The sequence below is a fragment of the Salmo trutta genome, chromosome 34, assembly GCF_901001165.1.
Source record: "Salmo trutta chromosome 34, fSalTru1.1, whole genome shotgun sequence".
Taxonomy (NCBI): Eukaryota; Metazoa; Chordata; class Actinopteri; order Salmoniformes; family Salmonidae; genus Salmo; species Salmo trutta.
The window spans coordinates 99,876-125,387 of record NC_042990.1 but is presented as its reverse complement, the minus strand read 5'-3'; the positions used below and the strand labels follow the sequence as shown (position 1 = coordinate 125,387).

Here is a 25,512-nt window from a genome sequence, read left to right as displayed (position 1 = left end):
TCCGTCTGGATTTTAATGATTTGTATGTGTCTTCCGTCTGGATATTTTCCGTCTGGATTTTAATGATTTGTTTAAAATGTGAAATGGATAAGTTATTTTTTTTCTTTTGTACAGTGATCATACTGTCCAATGTGAAGAAAAGGAACAACAGAGACTGAAGTTCAAAATGGAGAAGACGTTTGCATACAGGAGACATGAAGTTGTCTGTGACGCAACCATGGTAGAGTACTTCATGGCAAGATGGACTGTGCTCTTTGAAGACATTGAGGTAAATTAGCCATGCTTGTCTTATTGTTGATCTATTGGTTATGTTATCTGGGATTTGTTTGTGAAGGTAGATTATTTTCCCTCAGCTTGCCACAAGTGAGCCTTATTCAGAGTTATCACCATTTGTGCTGACTGCCTAGTTATTTCTCTCCCTATAGAGAACCCTCTAGTTTGCTGCTTGTGTGATCATCTCCAGTCAATTTTATTTTCTGCAGTTTTTAATCTAATTTGTTTAACTACTATTTTCAGGTCAATGCTGAGTTTAAGAGAATCACCACAACCCCACTCCAGTCCAAATGTCTTTCTCAACTTGGTATACACTCAGATGACCTGCTGAAGTTGTTCCAAAGAAGAGGAGGACAGCTGTGCAGAAGACTCATATCAATCATGGCACCTATGGCTGATGTAAGAATTCCTTATGCTTCAAAATACACATTCATATGTGGTTCTACACCAAAGGTTGACTTCAAAATAAGACATACATTTAAAAAAATCCTTCTCTTTTCTTAGAATAGCAACATAATGTCGGACGAGAGTGCATCATAAAGGGAGTGTGTGTATATGGGTGAAGACCCAGAAAACCTTGTTCAGGAATATGTGGTATGTTAATAGATTGAAGTGTTTTCTTCTTACTTTCTTCCTCTTCTGTTCCGTGCCACCATCATATTCTATCACTAGCTATTCTATTACTGTGTCATCTCCTCTGTCTTCCATCTTATTTCATTAGCTGCGGTTAGATGCACGATTTTATTTCTTCCAGAATTGTATCATTCAGATTAAAGACTCCATGTATTTTTTTTGATTGCATGAATGCTGAATACAGTGATCAAATTTGCTATGTCTCAAATGTAATCTGAATAGAATGGAAATCTTGGTTAGAACCACTTAATTTTAGCGGTGTTCAAATATTACCAGCAGTTCTTGATTTAGTTGAGTCTTGATTTATTTTTGTCTGTATCATGCTCTTGTGCTTCATGAGCTATACTTTTTGCAGTCTAGAGTCCCTAACTGTAAACACTTCATTGATGAATGATTCATTTTGTATGATTGACAAGTTTTGCCTTTGTCTTGTTCAGGACATGGATGAAGAGTCCACCAAGGCAGCCATTGAGGACACTACTGTTGGGATCTACATTATCAAAGACCAGAGGACAGTGGGATTGTCCTTGAAGGTGTCAGGGTGCTGCAGGATCTGGGCAACGTAGCATTTGCTGTTGCAATGCTGTTCAGCCTCATGTATGCCATGAACCTCAGTTACCCTACTGAGCTCTGCTACACCTTAAGTCTTTCAGAAGGTTTTTATGGAACTGAATGGGGAAAACTCTAACAAAGCTGTTGCATTTAAAAAACAGGCTGTTTCAGTGAGCTGCCCTTCATTTTCTTTGCTGCTTATGTAAAAAGTTCACTTTGTAGTGACTTTTTTTTGTCAATAGAATTAACATGCATCAATATGTATACATACCTACCTCATTCTTTGTCTGTTACTCCTTTTGAAAAATAACTACCTAATTTTGTAACAATGCATTAGTGTGCCCAATCATTGTTAGGACAAGTCTTTTTTTATACACATATATAGCCTATATTAATATTTGGACCTGTGCAATTCATTGAACACTGAATGTCAGTCTTTGTCATTCCAAAGAGCTGAACCATTACAAAAAAGTTTAAACAAATGCCTTTTGCCTTCTTTGTCACTGATGCAAATGGTCTTTTGCTCCTTGGTTACACATCTTTAGCCTGTACTTCTTATTTCCCTATTAATTTTGTAAATACAAACACTAAGGTTGTCACCCTGATCTGGATCACCTGTCATTGTGGTTGTCTCCACCCCCCTCCAGGTGTCGCCCATCTTTCCCATTATCCCCTGTGTACAGTATTTATACCTGTGTTCTCTGTTTGTCTGTTGCCAGTTTGTCTTGTTTGTTCGAGTCAACCAGCGTTTTGTCTCTTTTCTCACCCTCCTGGTTTTGACTCTTGCCTGTCCTGACTCCGAGTCCGCCTGCCTGACCACTCTGCCTGACCCTGAGCCTGCCGGCCGACCTGTACCTTTGCCCCCCCCGGATTACCGACCTCTGCCTTACCCTGAGCCTGCCTGCTGTCCGGTACCATTGCCCCACCTCTGGTTTGCTAACCCCTGCCTGCCTTTACCTGTCTATCGCCTGCCCCTGTTGAAATATTAAGCTATTGTTGATTCGACATGGTCTGCATCTGGGTCTTACCATCATACTTGATAAAGGTAGAAAATGGCAGCACTTCATCTTGTGCTTACATGAATAATTATATATAACCTTGTCCATAATATAAATTATGAACAAAGTTCTACATAATTATGAGTAATATCATCAATAAAATGATGTTAATTAAGTAGTGATCAGGTTTAGGGAACATGATCAAATCCTTTTGAAGCTACACTTTTAATTCAAATAAAATTTGCTTTACCAAATCATGTTAAATGGATTCTATTGCATTACAATGCATTTACTTGAACAAATTATGTTTGCTTGACAAAAAGAAAATAAGTAAACTGAATTTTTTTTTGTCTAACCTGTTTCATTCATGTCGAACCAATGTACACATTTGAATTACGTTTATTGAAAGCACCATTTTTTTTCAGTGCAGGTACAGTGCCTTCAAAGTTTTCATACCCCTTGACTTGTTTCACATTTTGTTGTGTTATAGCCTGAATTATAAATAGATTTTTTTCACACCCATCTACATACAATACCCCATAATGACAAAGTGAAAACATGTTTTTAGAAATCTTTGCAAATGTATTAAATGTTATACAGAAATATCTGATTTACATAAGTATTCAAGTCCCTGATAATACATGTTAGAATCACCTTTGGCAGTGATTACAGCTGTGAGTCTGTAAGTTTCTAAGAGTTTTGTACATGTGGATTGGACAATATTTACACGATATTCTTAAAAAAAAAATCAAGCTCTGTCAAGTTGGATGTTGATCATTTGATCATTGCTAGACAGCCATTTTCAAGTGTTGCCGTAGATTTTCAAGACGATTTAAGTCAAAACTGTAACTAGGTCACTCAGAAACATTCAATGTTGTCTTGGTAAGTAACTGCAGTAGATATGGCCTTGTGTTATAGGTTATTGTCCTGCTGAAAGGTGAATTCCTCTCCCAGTGTCTGGTGGCAAGTAGACTGAACCTGGTTTTCCTCTAGAATTTTGCCTGTGCTTAGCTCCATTCAGTTTCTTTTTTTATTCTGAAAAACTTCCCAGTCCTTAACGATTACAAGCATACACATAACATGATGCAGCCACCACTATGTTTGAAAATACGGAGACTTGCTCCAAACTTAACACTGTATTCAGGACAAAAAGTTAATTGCTTTGCCACATTCTTTGCAGTATTACTTTAGTGCCTTGTTGCAAACAGGATGCATGTTTTGGAATATTTCTTATTCTGTACAGGCTTCCTTCTTTTCAGTCTGTCAATTAGGCTAGCATTGTGGAGTAGCTACAACGTTGTTGATCCATCCTCAGTTTTCTCCTATCACAGCCATTAAACTCCGTAACTGTTTTAAAGTCACCATTGGCCTCATGGTGAAATCCCTAAGCGGTTTCCTTCCTCTCTGGCAACTGAGTTAGGAGGGAAGCTGTATCTTTGGAAAGACTGGGTATACACCATCCCAAATTGTTTTTTGCTTTGTTATTATGGGATATTGTTGAGAGATTCTTTTTCTGTAACGTAACAACGTGGAAAAAGTCAACGGGTCTGAATACTTTACGAATGCACTGTATGTAATGGGGAATTGATATACACTAACAATCAAATGCAAATTCACACAATGAAGTTATGAAACAATGAATGTGCACAAACTGGCAAGAGAGAGCACATTCTGGAGAGAGAATTGCATCGCTCATCTGGGCGCATGGTCAATCAGACGTTTGCACTGGCCATGCAGCGTTTACGGTGATTTGGCCTCAGCAGACGTCAGGGCAAGAATGGCCTCAACAGAAGTCAAGGCATTCATACTTCTTGCGTTTTGCGGAGCTGTGCAGAGCTGTTGTCAAGAAAGTGAGTTTGTGTTTATACAGGATGTACCGCCCCCACCTACCATCAACAAATCATGTCAATGCGACGCTATACAGAGCCCTCTGCATTGTTCCAGATATTGGGAGACGCATCGCGATGCGTTACAGAGCTCAATTTGGCCGCTCTGACTCCGCAATTGCGTCACACCCTCCATATGGAGCCTTCGACCACATTTTAGAATCAAGCACAACTTTGCTTTTAGTCTAGGCCTGCGAAATGGATTAGTTCACTGAGATGGTCGCAAATACAGCCAAAAGTTTGGACACACCTACTCATTCAAGGGCTTTTCTTTGTTTAATATTTTCTACATTGTAGAATACTAGTGAAGACATCAAAACTATGAAATAACACATATGGAATCATGTAGTAAACAAAAGTCTTTAACAAATCAAAATATAAATACCATGGGTGTTACAATCGTTGATGGAAGGATCGGACCAAGGTGCAGCATGGCAGGCGTACATTTTAATTTATTAAATGAACACCGAAACAAAACAAATACAAACGAAAACGTAACGTTCAGTAGGGCATACAGCACAGTACCAAAAACAAGATCCCACAAACTAAAGGTGGAAAAAGGCTGCCTAAGTATGATCCCCAATCAGAGACAACGATATACAGCTGCCTCTGACTGAGAACCATACCCGGCCAACAAAGAAATAGAAAACATAGAAAGCCTACCCACCCTAGTCACACACTGACCTAACCAAATAGAGAATAAAAGGGATCTCTAAGGTCAGGGCGTGACAATGGGACCACGCTGCCGTCATACCGCTCAGGAAGGAGACGCATTCTGTCTCCTAGAGATGAACGTACTTTGGTGCGAAAAGTGCATATCAATCCCAGAACAACAAAAAAGCACCTTGTGAAGATGCTGGAGGAAACAGGTACAAAAGTATCTATATCCACAGTAAAACGAGTCCTATATCGACATAACCATAAAGGCTGCTCAGCAAGGAAGAAGCCACTGCTCCAAAACCACCATAAAAAAGCCAGACTATGGTTTGCAACTGCACATGGGGACAAAGATCATACTTTTTGGAGAAATGTCCTCTGGTCTGATGAAACAAAAATATAACTGTTCGCACATAATGACCATCACTATGTTTGGAGGAAAAGGGGGGAGGCTTGCAAGCCGAAGAACACTATCCCAACCGTGAAGCACGGGGGTGGCAGCATCATGTTGTGGTGGTGCTTTGCTGCAGGAGGGACTGGTGCACTTCACAAAATAGATGGCATCATGAGGCAGGAAAATTATGTGGATATATTGAAGCAACATCTCAAGACATCAGTCAGGAAGTTAAAGCTTGGTCGCAAATGGGTCTTCCAAATCGACAATGACCCCAAGCATACTTCCAAAGTTGTGGCAAAACGGCTTAAGGACAACAAAGTCAAGGTATTGGAGTAGCCATCACAAAGCCCTGACCTCAATCCTATAGAAAATTTGTGGGCAGAACTGAAAAAGCGTGTGCGAGCAAGGAGGCCTACAAACCTGACTCAGTTACACCAGCTCTGTCAGGAGGAATGGGCCAAAATTCACCCAACTTATTGTGGGAAGCTTGTGGAAGGCTACCCGAAACATTTGACCCAAGTTAAACAATGTAAAGGCAATGCTACCAAATACTAATTGAGTGTATAAACTTCTGACCCACTGGGAATGTGATGAAAGAAATAAAAGCTAAAATAAATCATTCTCGCTACTATTATTCTGACTTTTCACATTCTTAAAATAAAGTGGTGATCCTAACTGACCTAAAACAGGGAATTTCTACTAGGATTTAATGTCAGGAATTGTGAAAAACTGAGTTTAAATGTATTTGGCTAAGGTGTATATAAACTTCCAACTTCAACTGTATTTATTTGTTTATAGATTATTCAATATTGTTTATGGATGACACCAATTCCCTTCAGTATCTAGGATTGTCAGATGGTATACTGTTCCATCAGTGTTACTTTCTTTTTCAATGTTGTTCACAGATGAGGTCTCAGTGAAAGTCTCTGACAAGACACTGATGATTGAGAGGATGTCAGGCCTTCAGGTGTCAAACAGCCTCTCTCAGGAGATCATAGTGACAGTGAGTGTCCACATGGCTGACAAGGTGTGTGGAGCTTGTGGAAGTCTGGATCCTTCAGGAGACATCCCGGGCCCTAGTCTCCACCTGTCTATGCAGGAATACATGAACGGCTGGAATGCACCAGAATTCCCAACCTGCAGGTGAGTAACTGTATACATTTGAAACTGATTCAAATCTGAAAAGTATTCAATAACATTCAAGTTGTGAAAATGTATACTTAATTAGGGTCAAAGCTTCCTCAGTTGTATGCTCTTTGACCCCTTACAGTGGCAGCCTTTTCACACCTTGGAATATTCTTTCATCCACAAGGCAATTCAACTACCCAGATTAATCACCTCTGATAGAGAGTCAGTCTTCAATAAATGTTTGTGATAACTTTAATTCTATTCTTACCGAACAATTACATTTTGTGAAATTATTCTGTAAAAACCAAACAATAAAATGTCTACAAGAAAAGCAATACTGATGTATTGTCTATATTGTACTTCTCCAGATAATAATTCATTCCATGTTCTGCATTGGGGATTACATTAGGGACAGGTTATAGAAAATAGTTGATTTTTTACACAGAAATATATGGCTTCCTTGTGATGTCATGGCAGGACATACAGTGCAGAGTGGAAGTCTATACACCCCTTGCACAATCTTCACATTTTGCTGTTTTAAAATTACATTTAAAAAGGAATTAAATTAGAATTGTTTTCCGCCTACAGATCTCCACAATCTACTCCACATTTTCAAAGTTAAAGAAAATTATAGAACATTTTCCAGTGAACAAATATGTTTTGATCGTGTACACTCTAACAGGCTAACCACACCGCTCGCGTCATGTGCACGTTGCAAAATAAATTTAGAAATCTATATTATTCAAATATTGCAGCCACACTGCCCGCGCGCGCCAACGAGCGTCTGCGTTGCCTAGGGCTAAAATAGAAATCAGTTCTATTTCTGACGTAGATCGCGCTGCAAGTCCTGCCTCTCCCATCTCCTCATTGGTTTATAGAAGCAGGTACCCACGTGCCATTTCCTCATTGGTTATACCCATTTCGGGGTTTGAAAGAAGAACGAGGTCAGTGGCGGTAATGCACCTAATTTATAAAAGTTGCCAATCGCAATATAAAATCAAGAGAAGAAAAAGCCTGGAAGGAAGAGAGATGACTAGAAACAATTTAATTGACTGTTTTATGTGTGGATTAATTGGCGGAGTAGAGGACCTTGTGCATTTCAGGTAAAATAACAACTCAATGTTTATATCCCAGGACAAATTAGCTAGCAACAGCAAGCTAGCTAAATAGGACAAATTAGCTAGCAAGTGCAAGCTAACTAGCGAAATTGCCATAAATGTTTAACGCTTTTCGACCTGTCCCGAAATTAATATAATTGGTTCAGAGTTTGGTTTGATATTTTAACCTGTGTGTCGTGATCGCGTTTGGTGTGGGGACAAAATAAATGTATGCACGATGGTGCACGCTCGCAGCCGGTTTGGGTTCCGTGTTAGAAAAAAGGCTCTAATAGGGTTCTTCGGCTGTCCCCATTGGAAAACCCTTTGTGTTCCCGAAAAGGTTCTACCTAGAAACAGGTAGATAGTATATTTTTTTCTAAGAGTATGTCTTCACACACCAGAGTTAATACTTGATGGAAGCACCTTTGGCAGCCATTACAGCTGTAAATCATTTTGAATAATATTCCGCCAGCAAGGCTGGCGGAATATGGCAACATTTATCCATTGTTTTTGTCAAAATTGCTCAAGCTCATTACATTTGGTTGGGAATCATTGATGGACAGCAGTATTCAAACTTTGTCTCTGATTTTCAAGCAAATTTAAAATCAGAACTGAGACTGGACCACTCAGGAACACTCAACACCTTTTGGAAAGCCGTTCTGGTGTGTCGTTGGCATTAAACCTTGTGAAATGGTCCCGCTGAAAAATAAAAATATCCAACTGTTAGGTTTTCAGAAGACTGAACCAGGTTTTCCTCTAACATTTTACCTGGGCTTTGCTCCTTTCATGTCTTTTGATCCTGAAAAACTTTTTAGATTTCATTTTAAGTCTGTGCAAGGCGTGTGTAGACTTTCACTGGTGACTGTAGTGTTTTCTGGGCATGGGGAATGTTTTACATGAACAAGGAACAAGCTTGTATTTGACTGGTCACCACAGCAGTATTTCCTTGATGTAATATACACGTTTATGAACCGAGATTTAATTGTATTTTTTATTACAAGAATGTGTATTCGGAAGGATACCTCCATCACAACACTAATTTATAATTCAGTATAATTTAAATATCAAATTACATGTAGAGATAATGAATCCAGCAAATCCAGCTTATTACTTTCTATTATATAGTAAATATTATTACTTTCTATTATATAGTAAATATTTTAAATCGACTTGATTACCATTGTAATGATTTGACCATTCCAAATCACTTTCTGGAATTGTTTAGAAAATCTGAGGTGAGGTTTTGGCAGAAAATGTAATTCCTTCTACAAATATTTGAATTACTGTTTGTACAATCATTGACAAATGGTCACAGTGATTTAGGCTATATGTATTCTTGGTGGGATTCTCCAATAGCAGATTGTTCTTCAGTTATAGCATAAGTCAGTTCTCTCATATCACTGTAAAAGAGAAGGGGAAAGTTGTGAGTGCATATAATTTCCTACTGGAAGCTGTCATGTAAGCATGAATGCTAACACCTTTTTCTCAAACGACAGTGTGTACTAACTTTCAAACCTTCATTATGGAAGTTAAAATCACAAGTTTCAAGTCCATAATCCCACAAACACCATTGTTTGACACTGTAAGGCTCTATATATTGATTCCTTAGACTGAATAACAGTCTCATGTATTGAAGGTTAGGTTCATAATCATATGACATTACAGTGAAGTGGCTCACCATTGGGGGAAGTCAGAGGCTACTTACTTAACCATGTATCCCTGCATTAAAGAAATGGGTGGGGCTGGCTTAAGAGAGTGTGAACAATGCTGAATTGGTGTAGACAAAGGAGAGCTCTCCAGCAGTAGTACCAAAACATTCAAAGGCCATTTTCTCAAAATTGAGGTTACAAGTTTATCAACTTTCAAAGCAGAATTACTTTCCCATTGTTCCTCAAAAATGCAGTGTATGATATACCATTTTGTAGCTCTATTTCTCTGCTGTCATTCAATGTAAAACAACACAATTTCAAATATTGCTACATAAGACCTATTCAAGGTGGTCGGTCACATATGGACTTGATATTTTACCAAATACATTTACATTTTACATTTAAGTCATTTAGCAGACGCTCTTATCCAGAGCGACTTACAAATTGGTGCATTCACCTTATGATATCCAGTGGAACAACCGCTTTACAATAGTACATCTATATATTTTAGGGGGGTTGGGGGTTAGAAGGATTACTATATCCTATCCCAGGTATTCCTTAAAGAGGTGGGGTTTCAGGTGTCTCCGGAAGGTGGTGATTGACTCCGCTGTCCTGGCGTCGTGAGGGAGCTTGTTCCACCAAATAGGGCTATCTTCTGTATACCACACGAACCTTGTCACAACACAACTGATTGGCTCAAACATATTAAGAAGGAAAGAAATTCCACAAATGAACTTTTAACAAGGTACAACTGTTGATTGAAATACATTCCAGGTGACTACCTCATGAAGCTGGTTGAGAGTGTGCAAAGCTGTCATCAAGGCAAAGGGTGGCTACTTTGAAGAATCTAAAATCTAAAATATATTTTGATGTTTTAACCTTTTTTTGGTTACTACATGATTCCATATGTGTTATTTCATAGTTTTGATGTCTTCACTATTATTCTACAAAATAGTAAAAATAAAGAAAAACCCTTGAATGAGTAGATGTGTCAACTTTTGACTGGTACTGTATATATTTACAAAAAACATATATGGTGGATTGGAAATGAAGCTACAATCTATCTGCAATATTAAAGCTGATCTACCCCCCTAAAATAATAATATATATATAAAAACATATATATATAAATATATATAGTTTTCTAAAGCATCTGTAATCTGATTACAATATTTTTGCTTGTAATGTAACTGATTACAGTTACAGTTTCTTTGTTTCTTTGTTACATGTAATCAGTCCTGCTTATATTATTGTTAATGTTCTATGGAGCTAATCATCACAAACAAAAGCATGCATGGCTACATACACACACTCAAGAGGGGGCCTATGGAATTCACCTTGAATAATCAGCAATTGGGGGTAGATGTTGCAATAAATATTCAGTTACTGTTAGTTTAGCCTACTCTTTGTTAGTAACTTCAGGCGGTACTTAATTTTTTTTTAAGGAGAAGATTACCCCTCTAAGATCTCCATCTCCTTGTGCTATGTTGGTGTTGTCCCCCTGTCATTTGTTGCTCCTGCAGCAACAGGTAAACTTTGCAAATCCGACACGTGCGCCTTCGAGACTCGCGAGTCTCCGTCGGGAGCGGGACATTCCGTAGTAGCAGGATGAGAGAGAGGTGACAGGAACTCCGCCGTCATGACAACAATCCGATTACATTGAGACACTTATCTGTGCAGGCTATTTATGTGCATACCAGCAGTGTTTAGGAGCAAGACCCACTTAGAAGAACCTTTGCAAGCACTAAACAAGGTGTATTTATTTGTATACTAGTTGTAATAGAAGAACTAAAGAGAAAGTACTTATTGAGCAACGTTGCAACTTTTCTTTGATGAACTAGCCTACCTATTTTATCAATGTCTGGATGTATGGAGGAATAATCTGTGGACATTTAGGCTATCAAGTGGAGGACACTACACGCAAGAAAAGGTTGCCATATTTTAAGGTTGTTAATCAAATGCGTATTGTTGATTCGAAGTTTTCTTTTGAACAGTAATCATGTCAAATGTATGCATCAGGCTATATTTATGTTGGTTTTAGCGTGCATTCGTGCGTTTCGACGGGCTGCAGAATAGGCTGACCAGAATAGCCGATTTTTACTGTCGTTGTTTTGTTCCTTGAAGCAAGTTCTGAAAAACATATATAGAAATCTAATTTCTGTTTTTTATATTGGAAGAAAAAGAGACTGTGCTCATCCTCTGTCATTCAGGGGCTGATGAAGGTAACCTACATGGTGTAAAGATGGATACTAGTCCTACAAGAAGTATTGATGGACAGACATGTGTGGGGGAGAGCCCTGCCCGCAATGGGGAGTCCAGGCACCGAGGCAGCACCAGGGGCAGCTTCCGCGCCTTTGCCACATGGAGCTCATCCTCCCAGTCCTCCCAAAAGGAAGATCTAGGGAGCAATGTTAGTAAGAGACTTAATTCCATTGTCAACTCCCAATACAATGACCATCACAGCACCACAGCAGATCCCAAGGGCCAACTGTGGGTGTCAGCAGAACCTGACACAACCACCACCAATACCGCCACTACCACATTCTCCAAAGGAGCAGAAGTCATCACTTCTACTCAGGCCTCAGAGACGGAGGAGAATGACCATGTGGACCAGTCCACCTACTTTCAGAGGCAGTTTGGGGCACTGCTCCAGCCAGGGGTCAACAAGTTCTCCCTGCGCATGTTTGGTAGTCACAAGGGCGTGGCAGCAGAGCAGGCCAGGGTCAAATCCTTTGGAGTGTGGATCATCCACCCCTACAGTGACTTCAGGTAACTCAGAGAAGTGGGAGTGGAACAGGGCTACATAGAGAGCACAGAGGATTGGAAAAATAAAAAGAAGCCTAGACTGAGTGGCAAGACCAATGGGGGAGGCCAATCAGATTTTTCAATGACTCAGATTAATAATCCAGTTCAGATTACAACCATCCATGATGCAATTTTGTTTCAGATTAGATAGAACCATCCATGATAACGTGCTATTTATTGTCCATAACTTCTAAACATATCATAGCAACTCAAAAATGCTTTATTACGTAGGCCTCACAAACTAGTTACATCAAGGGCAGTGTCCTGGACACAGATTACACCTGGTCCTGGAGTCAAAAGCAAGAAAATGCTTTTTAGTCTAGAAAAAGCAAGATCAATGGAGAATCTCCATTGAAAAAGCTTTTTAGTCCAGGAGTAGGCTTGACTTCTGTACTGGAAACCGTCCCCAAGTGTACAGTAAGTAGATGGATGTTAGAGGGTAAAAACCTGCTATGATTTATTTTTCAAGGGCAGCCTGCACTGTCGATAAGAAGATGAAGGGATTTGATTAGTGATACAGTATATTGAATGAGATCATCTGGATTAGAGCAGAACCCTGCGTTCCTTTGTGTCTCGCCCTGTCTGTAAACCTAACCCTAAAGGAAATGTTCAAATCCCATGCACGTACTAATCCAAACTCCCACAAAAGTTGCAATCAATTCAAGAATCTTATCATTTTCAATTGGAGTGTGTTCAGCTTTTAAGATTTTTATCCAAACACTTTTCATGGAACATATAGTAAAGCCAGTCAATGGATGTGGCAGTGGCTTTAATGTCTATATATAAACATCATACATTTTCCACGTGTACTCAACACTATATAGGTCAATGCCAGACAGTTAGGTTAAATCCATGCTAAGGGATTATTGCCAACAAGAAGAAACCCCATAATTCCAATCTTGCCCTGTATTATGTCATAAATACTGAGACAGATGAGAGGAAGATTACTGTAGGTCTGCCCTCTGCCCTCTTCAACCTTATGTTCAACCTTCACTTTAATGGGTGTGGGTTTTGAAAACATACATCTATACATCCAATTGATTGCTTTACCAATGTTATCAATCTAAAAAGGAAACTGTTCTGAAACTTGAATGCACACATGTGCTCACATACATTTATAGAGTAAGTAATAAGTAATAAGGGCAAGTGAGAATATACTCTCTTGTTGTGGATTTACAGTACAACTACAAACAGCTACTTTTAAACTGCCATTACTTGAGTGCAGGTAAAAAACTTAGAGGAAGGGAGGCCGGGGGAAAGTAAGCCGGTAAGGTCTGGTATGGTATGGGTACCCATACAGGGTAACGTACCGGTAAGACATGATCCTATTACAATAATTAAAACAAAGATGTCAAGAAAATAAAAAATGTTTGTACACACACAAGCGTGTGCACACACCAGTACCAGGAAGAAATTAAATCTACTTTCACCACTGCTTACATCCCAAATGGCACTCTATTCTGGCACTCTGTTACCTTTATAGTGCACTTCTTTTGACCCGAGCTCAAAGGGCCCTTGTCAGAAGTAGTGCACTATAGGGTGCCATTGGACGCAGGCATTCAGTGGCAAAGAGATCCACTGAGTGACTGAGACCACTTTGGACATAGCAATTACACCCAAACCAAGTAAACATTGCAAGATAATGAGAGCTTATGTGACAACATGCGGTCATCTCTGTATGTACTGTCGTGTCTTTGGCTATGCCGGATTAAGTGATATGACATGCTATCCTATAAAATCCTTTCTCTGTAATTAATATCACCTGATTAGCTAGTCATGTAAATGTAATTAACTAGAAAGTCGGGACACCCCGGAAGAGTGTTTATAGAGCCGTTATCTTCCGAATAAATTATTAAAAACGTAGTATTATTTTACATCGATAGCAGTCAATATTAATTGTCACCTTATTTTCAGTCTCATAATGAAAGTTGTAAATTCTTGGTTATCTTCACGAACCCTGGCTAACAAGTTGAATCAGCAATACAAAATTGGGTTTAATTATTTATTTACCAAATACCTAAACTAATCACACAGAATTACATATACACAGAATGCAAATTATGTCATACAGAAAACGAACCTGGTGGACGGAGCCGACATGGCGGTTACACAAAGAAAGGGGGTTGGGCTTGAATGAAAGAGCAGAAAGACTGAGGAACACATAAACAGCTTTGCTATGCCATCGTAAATACATTATCGTATGCATTCTAAATTACCGCCCATTTGGAAAAGGAAAATGCAATAAATATTTACTCTGAGCTGCGCTTCGGTAGGTTGGTTGTAGATGCTGGCCGTGTTGGCCAACAGAGATCTTCCTGTCCTCGGAAGAATGTCACTGGTGGTAAGTTGGATACGTTGTAGTGTCTTCGTCGTGTGTTAGACTAGATAGGCCGTCCGTCCTTTCCTAGCCCACGTCTACAGCGGCCGCTGCTAACGCAACGGCTAGGAAGTATCACTTCTGTAGTGAATAAGTTCAAAGTTCATACCATTCGCAACCAAAGCTCACGCCGAGGTTGGCTTAGTTCTGTACTTGACATGTGTGTCCTTTTAACGCAGAGGCTGCAGACCTCACGTAGTGGAACCCTGGTTACATTGTGTCATTGTCTTATATAGTGGCGAGGGGAGAAGGGTGTGTTTCATCGTTTATAACCCCTGTCTCTTCACAGGGGCGGGCCACTGATTAAGCAGGGCACTTTCCTTATGAAAACCCAATTCTCTCATTTGGAAGCTAAAATTACATTTAATCTTCTGACAAACAGTTTCAATATCAAACATTTAACTTGCACAACAATTCCATGTGAATTTGATAACTAGAATATGTAGACTTTCCCAGGTACAGTTTATGTCGTCCTGTCATCAGTCCTAATGTCTCAGATGACAACCGAACTGACATCCATACTCATTAAGTTCCAACGCATATTTCCAACTGGTTCTATTACCGAAATATGGTTCCTTTTCCCCATTTGTTTGATGTTCCCAGACTCTCTAGAGAGGGGAAGGGAGAAAGGTATTTATGGGGGGGGTCATAAACCTTACCCACAGGCCAACATCATGACAGTGCTGTAGAAGTCTTGGAGTGTTCCCAGCTTTAGTGTACTAACTAGTGCATTATTAAACCAATTTATATTGTACTGTAGCAGACCCTCCTCTGTTTCTCTTCATGGAAGTTTGCTGAGGATGCTGTAGGCCTACTTGGTGTGATGTACATTTTTAATGAATGGCTTTCCTTTTACAGCAGGGACTGTCTGTGTTAGGCTCAGTAGCACTCAGAAACGACTCATTGGACATCTATCACTGTTCTGAGTGGATGGGCTTGCTTGGCCTTTATCTTTGTGACACTATTATGTCAAGGGGTACTCCTGTCACTTGAGTTCAAATTTCACTCAACATACATTTCAATTTAGTGGCAACAAGTGTCTGACAGTTACGAGAGCATTTCGAACAGGGGAAATGCTGATGTCATACAATAGATATGGGTCTTTCTATAAATAATGGGGCCAATGTGTGACATTGGGATCAACATTTCAAAATGGTTAGAATTGTAAAAAATGTATGCAGTTCCACATGTGTATTTCGAGGAATCTATGGAAATCGGCCCATAACTCCACCTATACAACAACATAGGACTATACATCCTTCAAGCAGGGTTCATACAGACATTGGCAAGTCAAATTCAAGGACTTTCGGTGACTTTTTCAAACACTTAATTGTAATTTTCAAGGACCTCAATATTATACAATTGTAATTGTACATATAAGGCCTAATATAGAACCCCCCCCCAAAAAGCATGCACATTTTTTTACAAAAAGTAGGCCATCGCCACTTTAAGAATAATTACTTGCCAATGCATTGATATTCAAATTATTATTACATTCTAAAAGATGTGAGAATAATGTGGACTTGCCTGACTAAATAAATTGGATTCATTTTTCTGTAGCCTATGTATATATATATATATATATATTTTTTTTAATTTAACCTTGATTTAACTAGGCAAGTCAGTTAAGAACAAATTCTTATTTACAATGACAGTCTACTGGGGAACGGGCAGAACACCAGATTTTTACTTTGTCACCTCAGGGATTCGATTCAGCAACCTTTCGGTTACTGGCCCAATGCTCTAACCACAAGCTACCAAAAAAACAGGTTCCTTTTGTAATGGAAGGATTTTTATGGAAAGCCAAGTTGAAGCCAGCATTGGATGATGTTGTCCTTGTAATAACCGCACATGGTTTTACCGCAACAGAGTAGAACAAAACCTCTCAATTGAAGTGGCGGGAAAAAACGAAAATGGCCAGGCACATCTCTCACAAAAACTGATTCACGGAAACGTATAAGGGACCAGGAGAACTTATACATTGGCTACACTAATTACAAGGCCGTTTCAAATACCACATTGAGGAAATGTATGATTTTCAAGGTTGGCCTATGCTAGTACTTGAATTTCTGAGGTCAAAAAAATATAGTTTAAGTAACGTTAGACTACTTCAAGCCCCTTGTATTGTTTAAAATTGCAGGCTAACTTACTCTGTTGGGGTAAAACCATTTCATTACTAGATCATATTTTGAAGAAGCCCACTAGGCTTGGTAATTTGTTGTCAATATAATTCATAGGGATAGCGTAGGATTTTGCGCAATACACAATTGCGCACAGTATTACTCTGTGTCCAATCCGAGGCACAAAAACATTACCTTGATGCTTTTTTCTGTTATATCTAATGAGACCATGCTGTAAATCAAGCAGACAACAGATGATCAGCATCAATTCGCTAGGGATATTAGATCCAACGTGGATCCAGGCACAACTGTCTTCACCGGTGTAACGAATGAGACACCAAAATATTCTGGACATTCCTCCTGAACACCTTTTTTTCCTGCACGTGGGCTTTTGTTTCATCGCATGCGCTATGACTATGACAACAGCCAGGGCCGGCGTTATGGGCGGGCCTTACACGTGATCCCATATATCCAGTGGAAACGTAAAAAAAAAAAACAGCTTGGAGCTCACTGGCGCAGGAAACTTTGAGGTCACGGTGTAATAGGCTAGTTAATACAATGTTGCAAGTTCGTTAACCACAGCGTGAGCTCTTGATACAATTTTGAACTTCACTAGCAATAGCGCAAGTCAAGACAGAAAGGGAGGCTAACAGACGGAGAAGAGATTCATGTGATTGAAAGAACCAACATTTTCATCAGGATATTTTCTACTGTTTTTTTTGGTAATCTTGGTTTGAATGTTAAATGACGAGACAGAGGCATTGATGCGAGTAACCAGTCTTGTTCAGTATATTGCAATACATCCGGGTATTTCAAGCACACCGGTAAAAACACTGGAGTTGCAGTAATTAACATTTACCAACAGATGGCATCACTGTGCCATCTTACACCCATAACAATCTTTAGTCCTATGTATTTTACTTAAATAATGATGGAAATTATAGGCCTACTGTTGTATTGGCTATACTCTATCTCTGAGTTATATGCTCTCATTTATTTAGCCGCCAGCAGACAAACCAGAACATGCAGAATTGAGACATGAACCAATTGAAAGTGATTCTTCTACCCCACCAAGCTCTCCAGCTCGTGGCCCTAATCCTACCCCTGTCAGAGCCAATACTTACTCACGGGTGGGTCGGCTGTGCAAGCCACCGGACAGGCTTACTCTGTAAGCAAGAGACTGTGTTAACTTGTCCTCTGTTTATAAAAAAAAAGGAAGATGACAATTGAAGTAAAAAGAAAATGTCATGCTTTTTCAATTGTTATGACTTGACTGTTAAGAACTTAATGTTATGCCGTTATGTTTGCACTTTCTATTGAAAAGGATGATGTTATGGAGTCCAGTTGATAGGTAATCGACTAGCAGATCACAGTGTATCAATTTGTCCATATGGCATAGGCTAGTGCTATACCCATAGTTGGAATTTTAACTTTTGGATTTTTATCATTTTACTTCAGATTTGTATGAGTGACCACGTGACAATGATTTGAGAAACGAAAACATTATTATTGAAATGCAACTGTTCCACCAAAATGTGCATATATAAATATTCATAACTGGCACGCAGAGCGGTAGAAATGGTAGGATAAATTGTAAGCTTCCCCAAACTTGAAACTCACAAGCTGCCTATCTATGGTCTTTACTATTACACCCATTTAAAAAATGCGTGCAAGCGCGCACATAGGAGGACCCGTGAAAAAATGGGCACGTCTATGGAAATGAAATAAATGCCTGTCCAACTGATTTTTGGGGGATTTGTGTGCCAATGAAAACTGTTTTACCCCATAACCGCCGTCATTGTAAGTAAGAATTTGTTCTTAACTGACTTGCCTAGTTAAGGTTAAAGGTTAAGTACATTTTTTTTTTTTTTTAAAACAACATATGGAGTTTTGAAATGTTATGTAGTTACACTGCATTTCGGAGACCTCTATGCAAAAAAACTGTCCAACAACTAGATCCAGGATTTTTACAGGGTTCAAGTTAGATGTGTGATTTCACTGATTAATGCTTAATATATGATATAACAACAATTTACATTGCCATAAATGCATTGACAGAATGTAATGTTTTATGACACAGCTGTAACAAGTTGCTCGGTGTAGTAAAGCCTCTCTGGTACCCACATTTATAGAAAGAGCGATAGTCAATTTCACTATTCTGGATCCTGAAGTTTGACAGTAACTTTACATACCGTGGAAACACAATACTTTCATTTGATGTGGAAATACAAGATTTCTGTAACAATGACCTACTCTCTCAGCCTGTTCCCAGATCTGTTTGTGCTCTTTCCAACTCCCTGACCTCAACCCCCCGTCCTATCCAGGTTCTATTGGGACATTGTGATGCTACTCCTGATGATGTGCAACCTGGTCATCCTCCCCTGGGGCATCACCTTCTTCGAAGACCAGAAAACTTTGCCCTGGATCTCCTTCAACGTCATCTCTGACACCTGCTTCCTGGTCGACCTGGTCCTCAACTTCCGCACGGGCGTCCTAGAGGGAGACGACCAGATCATCCTGGACCCCAAGGTTACATTTCACTCATTTTCAAGACAGCTGGAAACAAAGGGGGATATTGGCAAATGGGAGAACAGTAAGAAGGGTGGACACAGGTATTTCAAATCAAATTTTATTGGTCACATGCTGAGAATACAACAGGTGTAGATTTTACTTTGAAATGCTCACTTATGAGCCCATTCCCAACAATGCAGAGTTAAAAAGTAAGACAAATAATTGCTAAATAAAAAAATAAAAACAATAAAGAGACTATATACAAGGAGTACCAGTGCTGAGTCAATGTGCAGGGGTAAAAGGTAGTTGAGATAATACAGTATGTACATGTGGGTAAGGATAAAAGTGGCTAGGCAATCAGGATATATCATGTAAATGGTCCAGGTAGCCATGTTACTAACTGTTCATTAGTCTTAAGGCTTGAGGGTAGAAGCTGTTCAGGTGCCTTTTGGTCCCAGACTTGGTACCGCTTGCTGTGCGGTAGCAGAGAGAACAGTCTATGACTTGGGTGGCTGGAGTCTTTGACAATTTTTAGGGCCTTCCTCTGACACTGGCTGGTATATAGGTCCTGGATGGCAAGGAGTTCGGCCCCAGTGATGTACTGGGCCATATGCACTACCCTCTTTAGCTCCTTACAGTCAGATGCCGAGCAGTTGCCATACCAAGCGATGATGCAGCGTCAAGATGCTCTCAATGGTGCAGCTGAACCCCAGTCTCCGGTGGGGAGTATATGTGTTATTGCTAGTGACAGGCTTTGCTGCATTAGTCTCTCAAGTCCGCTGTTATTTTACTACTAATATCTATTTACACCTTGTCTAGAAGTGATTATATATGTTTTATTTTTTGTTATTGTCACGTTCTTGGAAATGAGCAGACCAAGGCGCAGTGTGAGTATAGTTCCACATATTTATTTAAGTGAAACTAACAAAACAAAATAACAAAACTTACAAAGACCGTGAGGACGTCGTGCCCAAACACACTAACAATCAATCAATATTCCACAAAACACAGGTGGGGAAATAGCTACCTAAATATGATTCCCAATCAGAGGCAACGATAAACAGCTGCCTCTAATTGGGAAACATATTTGCACCAACATAGAAATAGACATACAAGATCACCCTATAGTCGCGCCCTGACCTACTACACCATAGAGAACCAAGGGCTCTCTATGGTCAGGGACAAGTATTCATTCTGTAGCTAGGTGAAACCCTTTGCACTGATGCATTTTATTGTATGAAATGTGCTTAACAAATACAGTTTTAGTCAGTGATTTAATGAAGGTCAAATCAATCAGTCAATCAATAATTTAATCATAGGTGATCCGTATGCGTTACCTGAAGACTTGGTTCGTGGTGGACTTCATCTCCTCCATCCCAATGGACTACATCTTCCTGATAGTGGACCTGGAGGCCCAGATGGAGGCTTCGGATGTGTACCGCACGGCCCGTGCTCTCCGTATCGTCCGCTTCACCAAGATCCTCAGCCTGCTGCGCCTCCTGAGACTGTCCCGCTTCATCCGCTACATCCATCAGTGGGAGGAGGTGAGGGAGAGGGGGAAGGACAGAGTTTTATTGTGGACTGTGAGCATATTTCATGTAGGATTAGGCTATATACTTAAACGCTGTTTACTTACACACTCACATTGTAAAATCACTCAGTCAAAGATTCACTCATACTCATACTGTCTAGAAATTGATCCAATACCCATACCTCTCTATTAGCATGAATACAGTGAGCTCCAAAAGTATTGGGACATTGGCACATATTTGTTCATTACGCTCTGTACTCCAGCACCTGGAGTTCAAATTATTTAACTTAAGGATATTTTCATTCATATCAGGTGAAATTACAGCACTTGTTGTACATAGTCCCCCCATTTTAGGGGAGAAAAGGTATTGTATAAAATATACCAAAAAATGTCACTGTCCCAATACTTTTGGAGCTCACTGTATACCACATAATTATTGATATGTCCCAAATGGCACCCTGTACCTTTTAAATGCACTATTTTTGACCAGAGCCCTATGGGACCTGGTCAAAAGTATTGCAATATTAAGGGAGTAGGGTGCCATTTAGGAGACAACCATTGTAAGTCCTTGCCAGTGTTGACATTCCTCTCTATAACTCTATAACAAATTCTCCCTCTCAGATATTCCACATGACCTATGACCTGGCCAGTGCTGTTGTGCGTATAGTAAACCTGATTGGTATGATGCTACTGCTGTGCCATTGGGACGGCTGCATGCAATTCATGGTGCCCATGTTGCAGGATTTCCCACCAGATTGCTGGGTTACCAAGAACAACATGGTGGTGAGTGAGGACTGGAAGGTGGCGAATTCCCATTGTGGTTTATAACGATAAATAATACTAATACATTTTATTTTAAGCACTTTTCAAAACACCCAAAGTTACATTACATAGTCAGCAAGATAATCAGCCAGGTAAGAAAGCAATCAAATTATCCTGCACATTGAATACGTCCTATTCAATATGACACCCCTTTGCTACCTCAGTCTTGCCTCCTCACCCCTTGTTTCTCTCTTTCACAGAATTCCACATGGCATTTACAGTACTCATATGCCCTGTTCATGGCGATGAGTCACATGTTGTGTATAGGATATGGTGCCCAGGCTCCCGAGGGCATGACGGACGTATGGCTGACTATCATGAGTATGATTGTGGGCGCCACCTGCTATGCCATGTTTCTGGGCCATGCCGCCAACCTGGTTCAGTCTATAGACGCCTCCCGCCGACAGTATCAGGATAAGGTACCCAGCTCTTTGTCTCACATGAGCAGAGTACTTTTACAAATAGATGAGAAACATATACTCTAGTACATTGTTGTTCTTTCTTCAACACAGTACAGTGCCACATAAATCTATATTTTACATCAAATATGTACAGTCAGCTGCCCTCTTTTTTAATATATTTTTTTATTTAACCTTTATTTAACTGGGCAAGTATGTTAAGAACAAATTCTTATTTACAATGACGGCCTCTTAGCCAGGTCTCCCTTGTAAAAGAGGTCTTCTGACCTCAACAGGACTTACTGGATAAGGTTAAAACAAATTAAACAGACACACTCACAATGTTCTCTGTCTGTAACCCATGTTTTCAGTATAAGCAGGTGGAGCAGTACATGTCGTTCCATAAGCTGCCGGCGGACGTGAGGCAGAGGATCCATGAGTACTATGAGATTCGCTTCCAGGGCAAGATGTTTGACGAAGACAGTATTCTGGGAGAACTCAGCGACCCGCTCAAGGAGGTCTTTTCCATTACACCTCAAATCTCTTCTCTGTCTCTCTCTCTCTTTCACTCTCTCTCTATCTATACCCTTACATACTTGCCATTTCCCCTTTCAAAACAGTTGGAGCAAACATACACTAACGGACACAAGTTTTAAAACATCTACTCATTCAAGGGTTTTTCTTTATTTTTACTGTTTTCTACATTGTAGAAAAATAGTGAAGACATCAAAACTATTAAATAACACATATGGAATCATGTAATAACCAAAAAAGTGTTAAACAAATCAAAATATATTTTAGATTTTAGATTCTTCAAAATAGCCACCCTTTTCCTTGATGACAGCTTTGCACACTCTGGGCATTCTCTCAACCAGCTTCACCTGGAATGCTTTTACAACAGTCTTGAAGGAGTTCCCACATATGCTGAGCACTTGTTAGCTACTTTTCCTTCACTCTCCGGTCCAACTCATCCCAAACCATGTCAATTTGTTTGAGGTCGGGGGATTGTGGAGGCTAGGTCATCTGATGCAGCACTCCATCACTCTCCTTCTTGGTCAAATAGCCCTTACACAGCCTGGAGGTGTGTTGGATCATTGTCCTGTTGAATAACAAATGATAGTCCCACTAAGCCTCAACCAGATGGGATGGCATATCGCTGCAGAATGCTGTGGTAGCCATGCTGGTTAAGTGTGCCTTGAATTCTAAATAAATCACAGACAGTGTCACCAGCAAAGCACCCCCACACCGTAGCACCTCCTCCTCCATGCTTTTACGGTGGGAATTACACATGCCGAGATCATCCGTTCACCCACACCGCATCTCTTAAAAAAATGGCGCTTGGAACCAAAAATCTCCAATTTGGACTCCAGACCAAAGGACAGATTTCCACCGGTCTAATGTCCATTGCTCGTGTTTCTTGGCCCAAGCAAGTCTCTTCTTATTATTGGTGTCCTTTAGTGGTGGTTTCTCTGCAACAATTCGACCATGAAGGCCTGATTCACACAGTGTCCTCTGAACAGTTGATGTTGAGATGTGTCTGTGTCTTGGGCTGCAATTCCTGACATTGATAACTCTAATGAACTTATCCTCTGCAGCAGAGGTAACTCTGGGTCTTACATTCCTGTGGTGGTCCTCATGAGAGCCAGTTTCATCATAGCGCTTGATGGTTTTTGTGACAGCACTTGAAGAAACTTTCAAGTTCTTGACATTTTCCGTATTGACTGATGACTAATGTCTAAGTAATGATAGACTTTCGTTTCTTTTTGCATATTTGAGCTGTTCTTGCCAAGTTAACTTTTAAGAAGGCATACCTGTTATTTGAAATGCATTCCAGGGACTACCTTATGAATGTGGTTGAGAGAATGCAAAGAGTGTGCAAAGCTGTCATCAAGGCAAAGGGTGGCTATTTGAAATATAAAATATATTTTGATTTGTTTAACACTTTTTTGGTTACTACATGATTCCATTTGTGTTATTTCATAGTTTGATGTCTTCACTATTATTCTACAATGTAGAAAATAGTACAAATAAAGAAAAACCCTTGAATGAGTAGGTGTTCTAAAACTTTTGACAGGTAGTGTAGAAAGACAAAGAAAACTATTTATATTTGCCCAAGATGTGGTCTATCTCTGGTTCACTGTCACAGACTATCTACAGTACTCCTGTACTGTACAAACATTCTGTTCTTAATGATTCCTCTCTTCTCTTCTTTTTTCCATTAGGAAATTGTGAGCTTCAACTGCCGCGGGTTGGTAGCCAACATGCCGCTGTTTGCCAATACAGACCCTCATTTTGTAACAGTGATTCTGACCAAGCTGCGCTTTGAGGTCTTTCAGCCTAATGACTTCATCATACGGGAGGGGACACTGGGGCGGAAGATGTACTTTGTCCAACACGGCTGCGTTACCGTGCTCCCCCGTGGAAAAAAGGAGATACAGCTTAGCGATGGAGCCTACTTTGGGGGTGAGCTGTTTGCGAGTTTGGTTTAAAAGCGCTCTCCACCAATGTTTTACACCCTCTTTTCTCATTCACCCCTTTGATTTACTCTTCTCTCAACTTTCTTCCTTTGTCCTCAACTCATGTTTCTACTCTCCCTTTTCTCTAACTTCTATCCTTTCCTTTTTGATTTTCCTCTATATCGCTACTCTTCTTCCCTACTCTTTACTCAATTCTGTTTAATACCCTTGCATCCCAACACTGCGAAACAATCAATGTAACTGTTTTATACAGACAACTTTATTGGGAAATATTATTCACCGTTAACATCACATGTATGTTGAGTACATGGGATAAACTGAATAACATTTCCTCTCTTCCCTTAGAGATCTGCCTGCTGACCCGTGGACGTCGGACGGCAAGCGTGAGGGCTGATACGTACTGCCGCCTCTACTCCCTGAGCGTGGACAGCTTCAACGAGGTCCTGGAGGAGCACCCGCTGATGAGGAGGGCCTTTGAGAGCGTGGCTGTGGACCGCCTGGACCGGGTACAGGGGCGAGAACCCTTCATGAGCTTCTCCACAGACTGACTGACACTTATGGGCTCATAGAGGAGAGCTAACACAGGCAGCACAGTGGAAATCTATGTGACAAGATGGAGGGCATTCAACTGATAAAGATCAGACAGTAAATGGACATGTTGCTCTTGTTTTTAGTTTGGGAACCTACTTATAGAAAGTTATGCTTCAAATATGTTTATTAAGAAGCATATTACAATGGAAACAAGTGTATAAAAATATCAATGAGCTTCCCTTTTTAACAGATAAAATAACAGTAATATACATCAAAACAAAATGGACACATCAAAACCAACACACAAAAAATATTAAATAAAAATGTATAGTACCCCCCTCCCCTCTTCACACCCAGTCCCCCACATACAGTGCATTTGGAAAGTATTTAGACCCCTTGACTTTTTCCACATTTTGTTACGTTACAGCCTTATTCTACAATTGATTAAATAGGTTTTTTCCTCATCAATCTACACACAATACCCCATAATGACAAAGCAAAAACAGGGTATTCAGACCCTTTACTCAGTAATTTGTTGAAGCACCTTTGGCAGCGATTACAGCCTCAAGTCTTCTTGAGTATGACGCTACTAGCTTGGCACACTAGAATTTGGGGAATTTCTACCATTCTTCTCTGCAGATCCTCTCAAGCTCTGTCAGGTTGGATGGGG

The 25,512-nt window shown here is 40.0% G+C and overlaps 1 protein-coding gene across 2 annotated transcripts; it reads left to right on the top strand.

Annotated features, from left to right (window-relative positions):
- The first annotated feature begins 10,876 nt into the window (after positions 1-10,876).
- hcn3 (hyperpolarization activated cyclic nucleotide-gated potassium channel 3) lies at positions 10,877-25,153 on the top strand. 2 transcript variants are annotated; one of them, XM_029731183.1, is made up of 8 exons: positions 10,877-12,039; positions 18,897-19,101; positions 20,427-20,627; positions 21,236-21,397; positions 21,637-21,855; positions 22,206-22,352; positions 24,057-24,297; positions 24,657-25,153. In XM_029731183.1, the coding sequence occupies exons 1-8, from the start codon at positions 11,513-11,515 to the stop codon at positions 24,857-24,859; spliced, it is 1,905 nt and encodes a 634-aa protein (XP_029587043.1). In that variant the 5' UTR covers positions 10,877-11,512; the 3' UTR covers positions 24,860-25,153. The 2 variants fall into 2 exon arrangements, with proteins under 2 accessions (XP_029587043.1, XP_029587042.1); XM_029731182.1 differs by having other exon boundaries at positions 10,878-12,039; positions 20,403-20,627.
- The last annotated feature ends 359 nt before the right edge of the window (positions 25,154-25,512 follow it).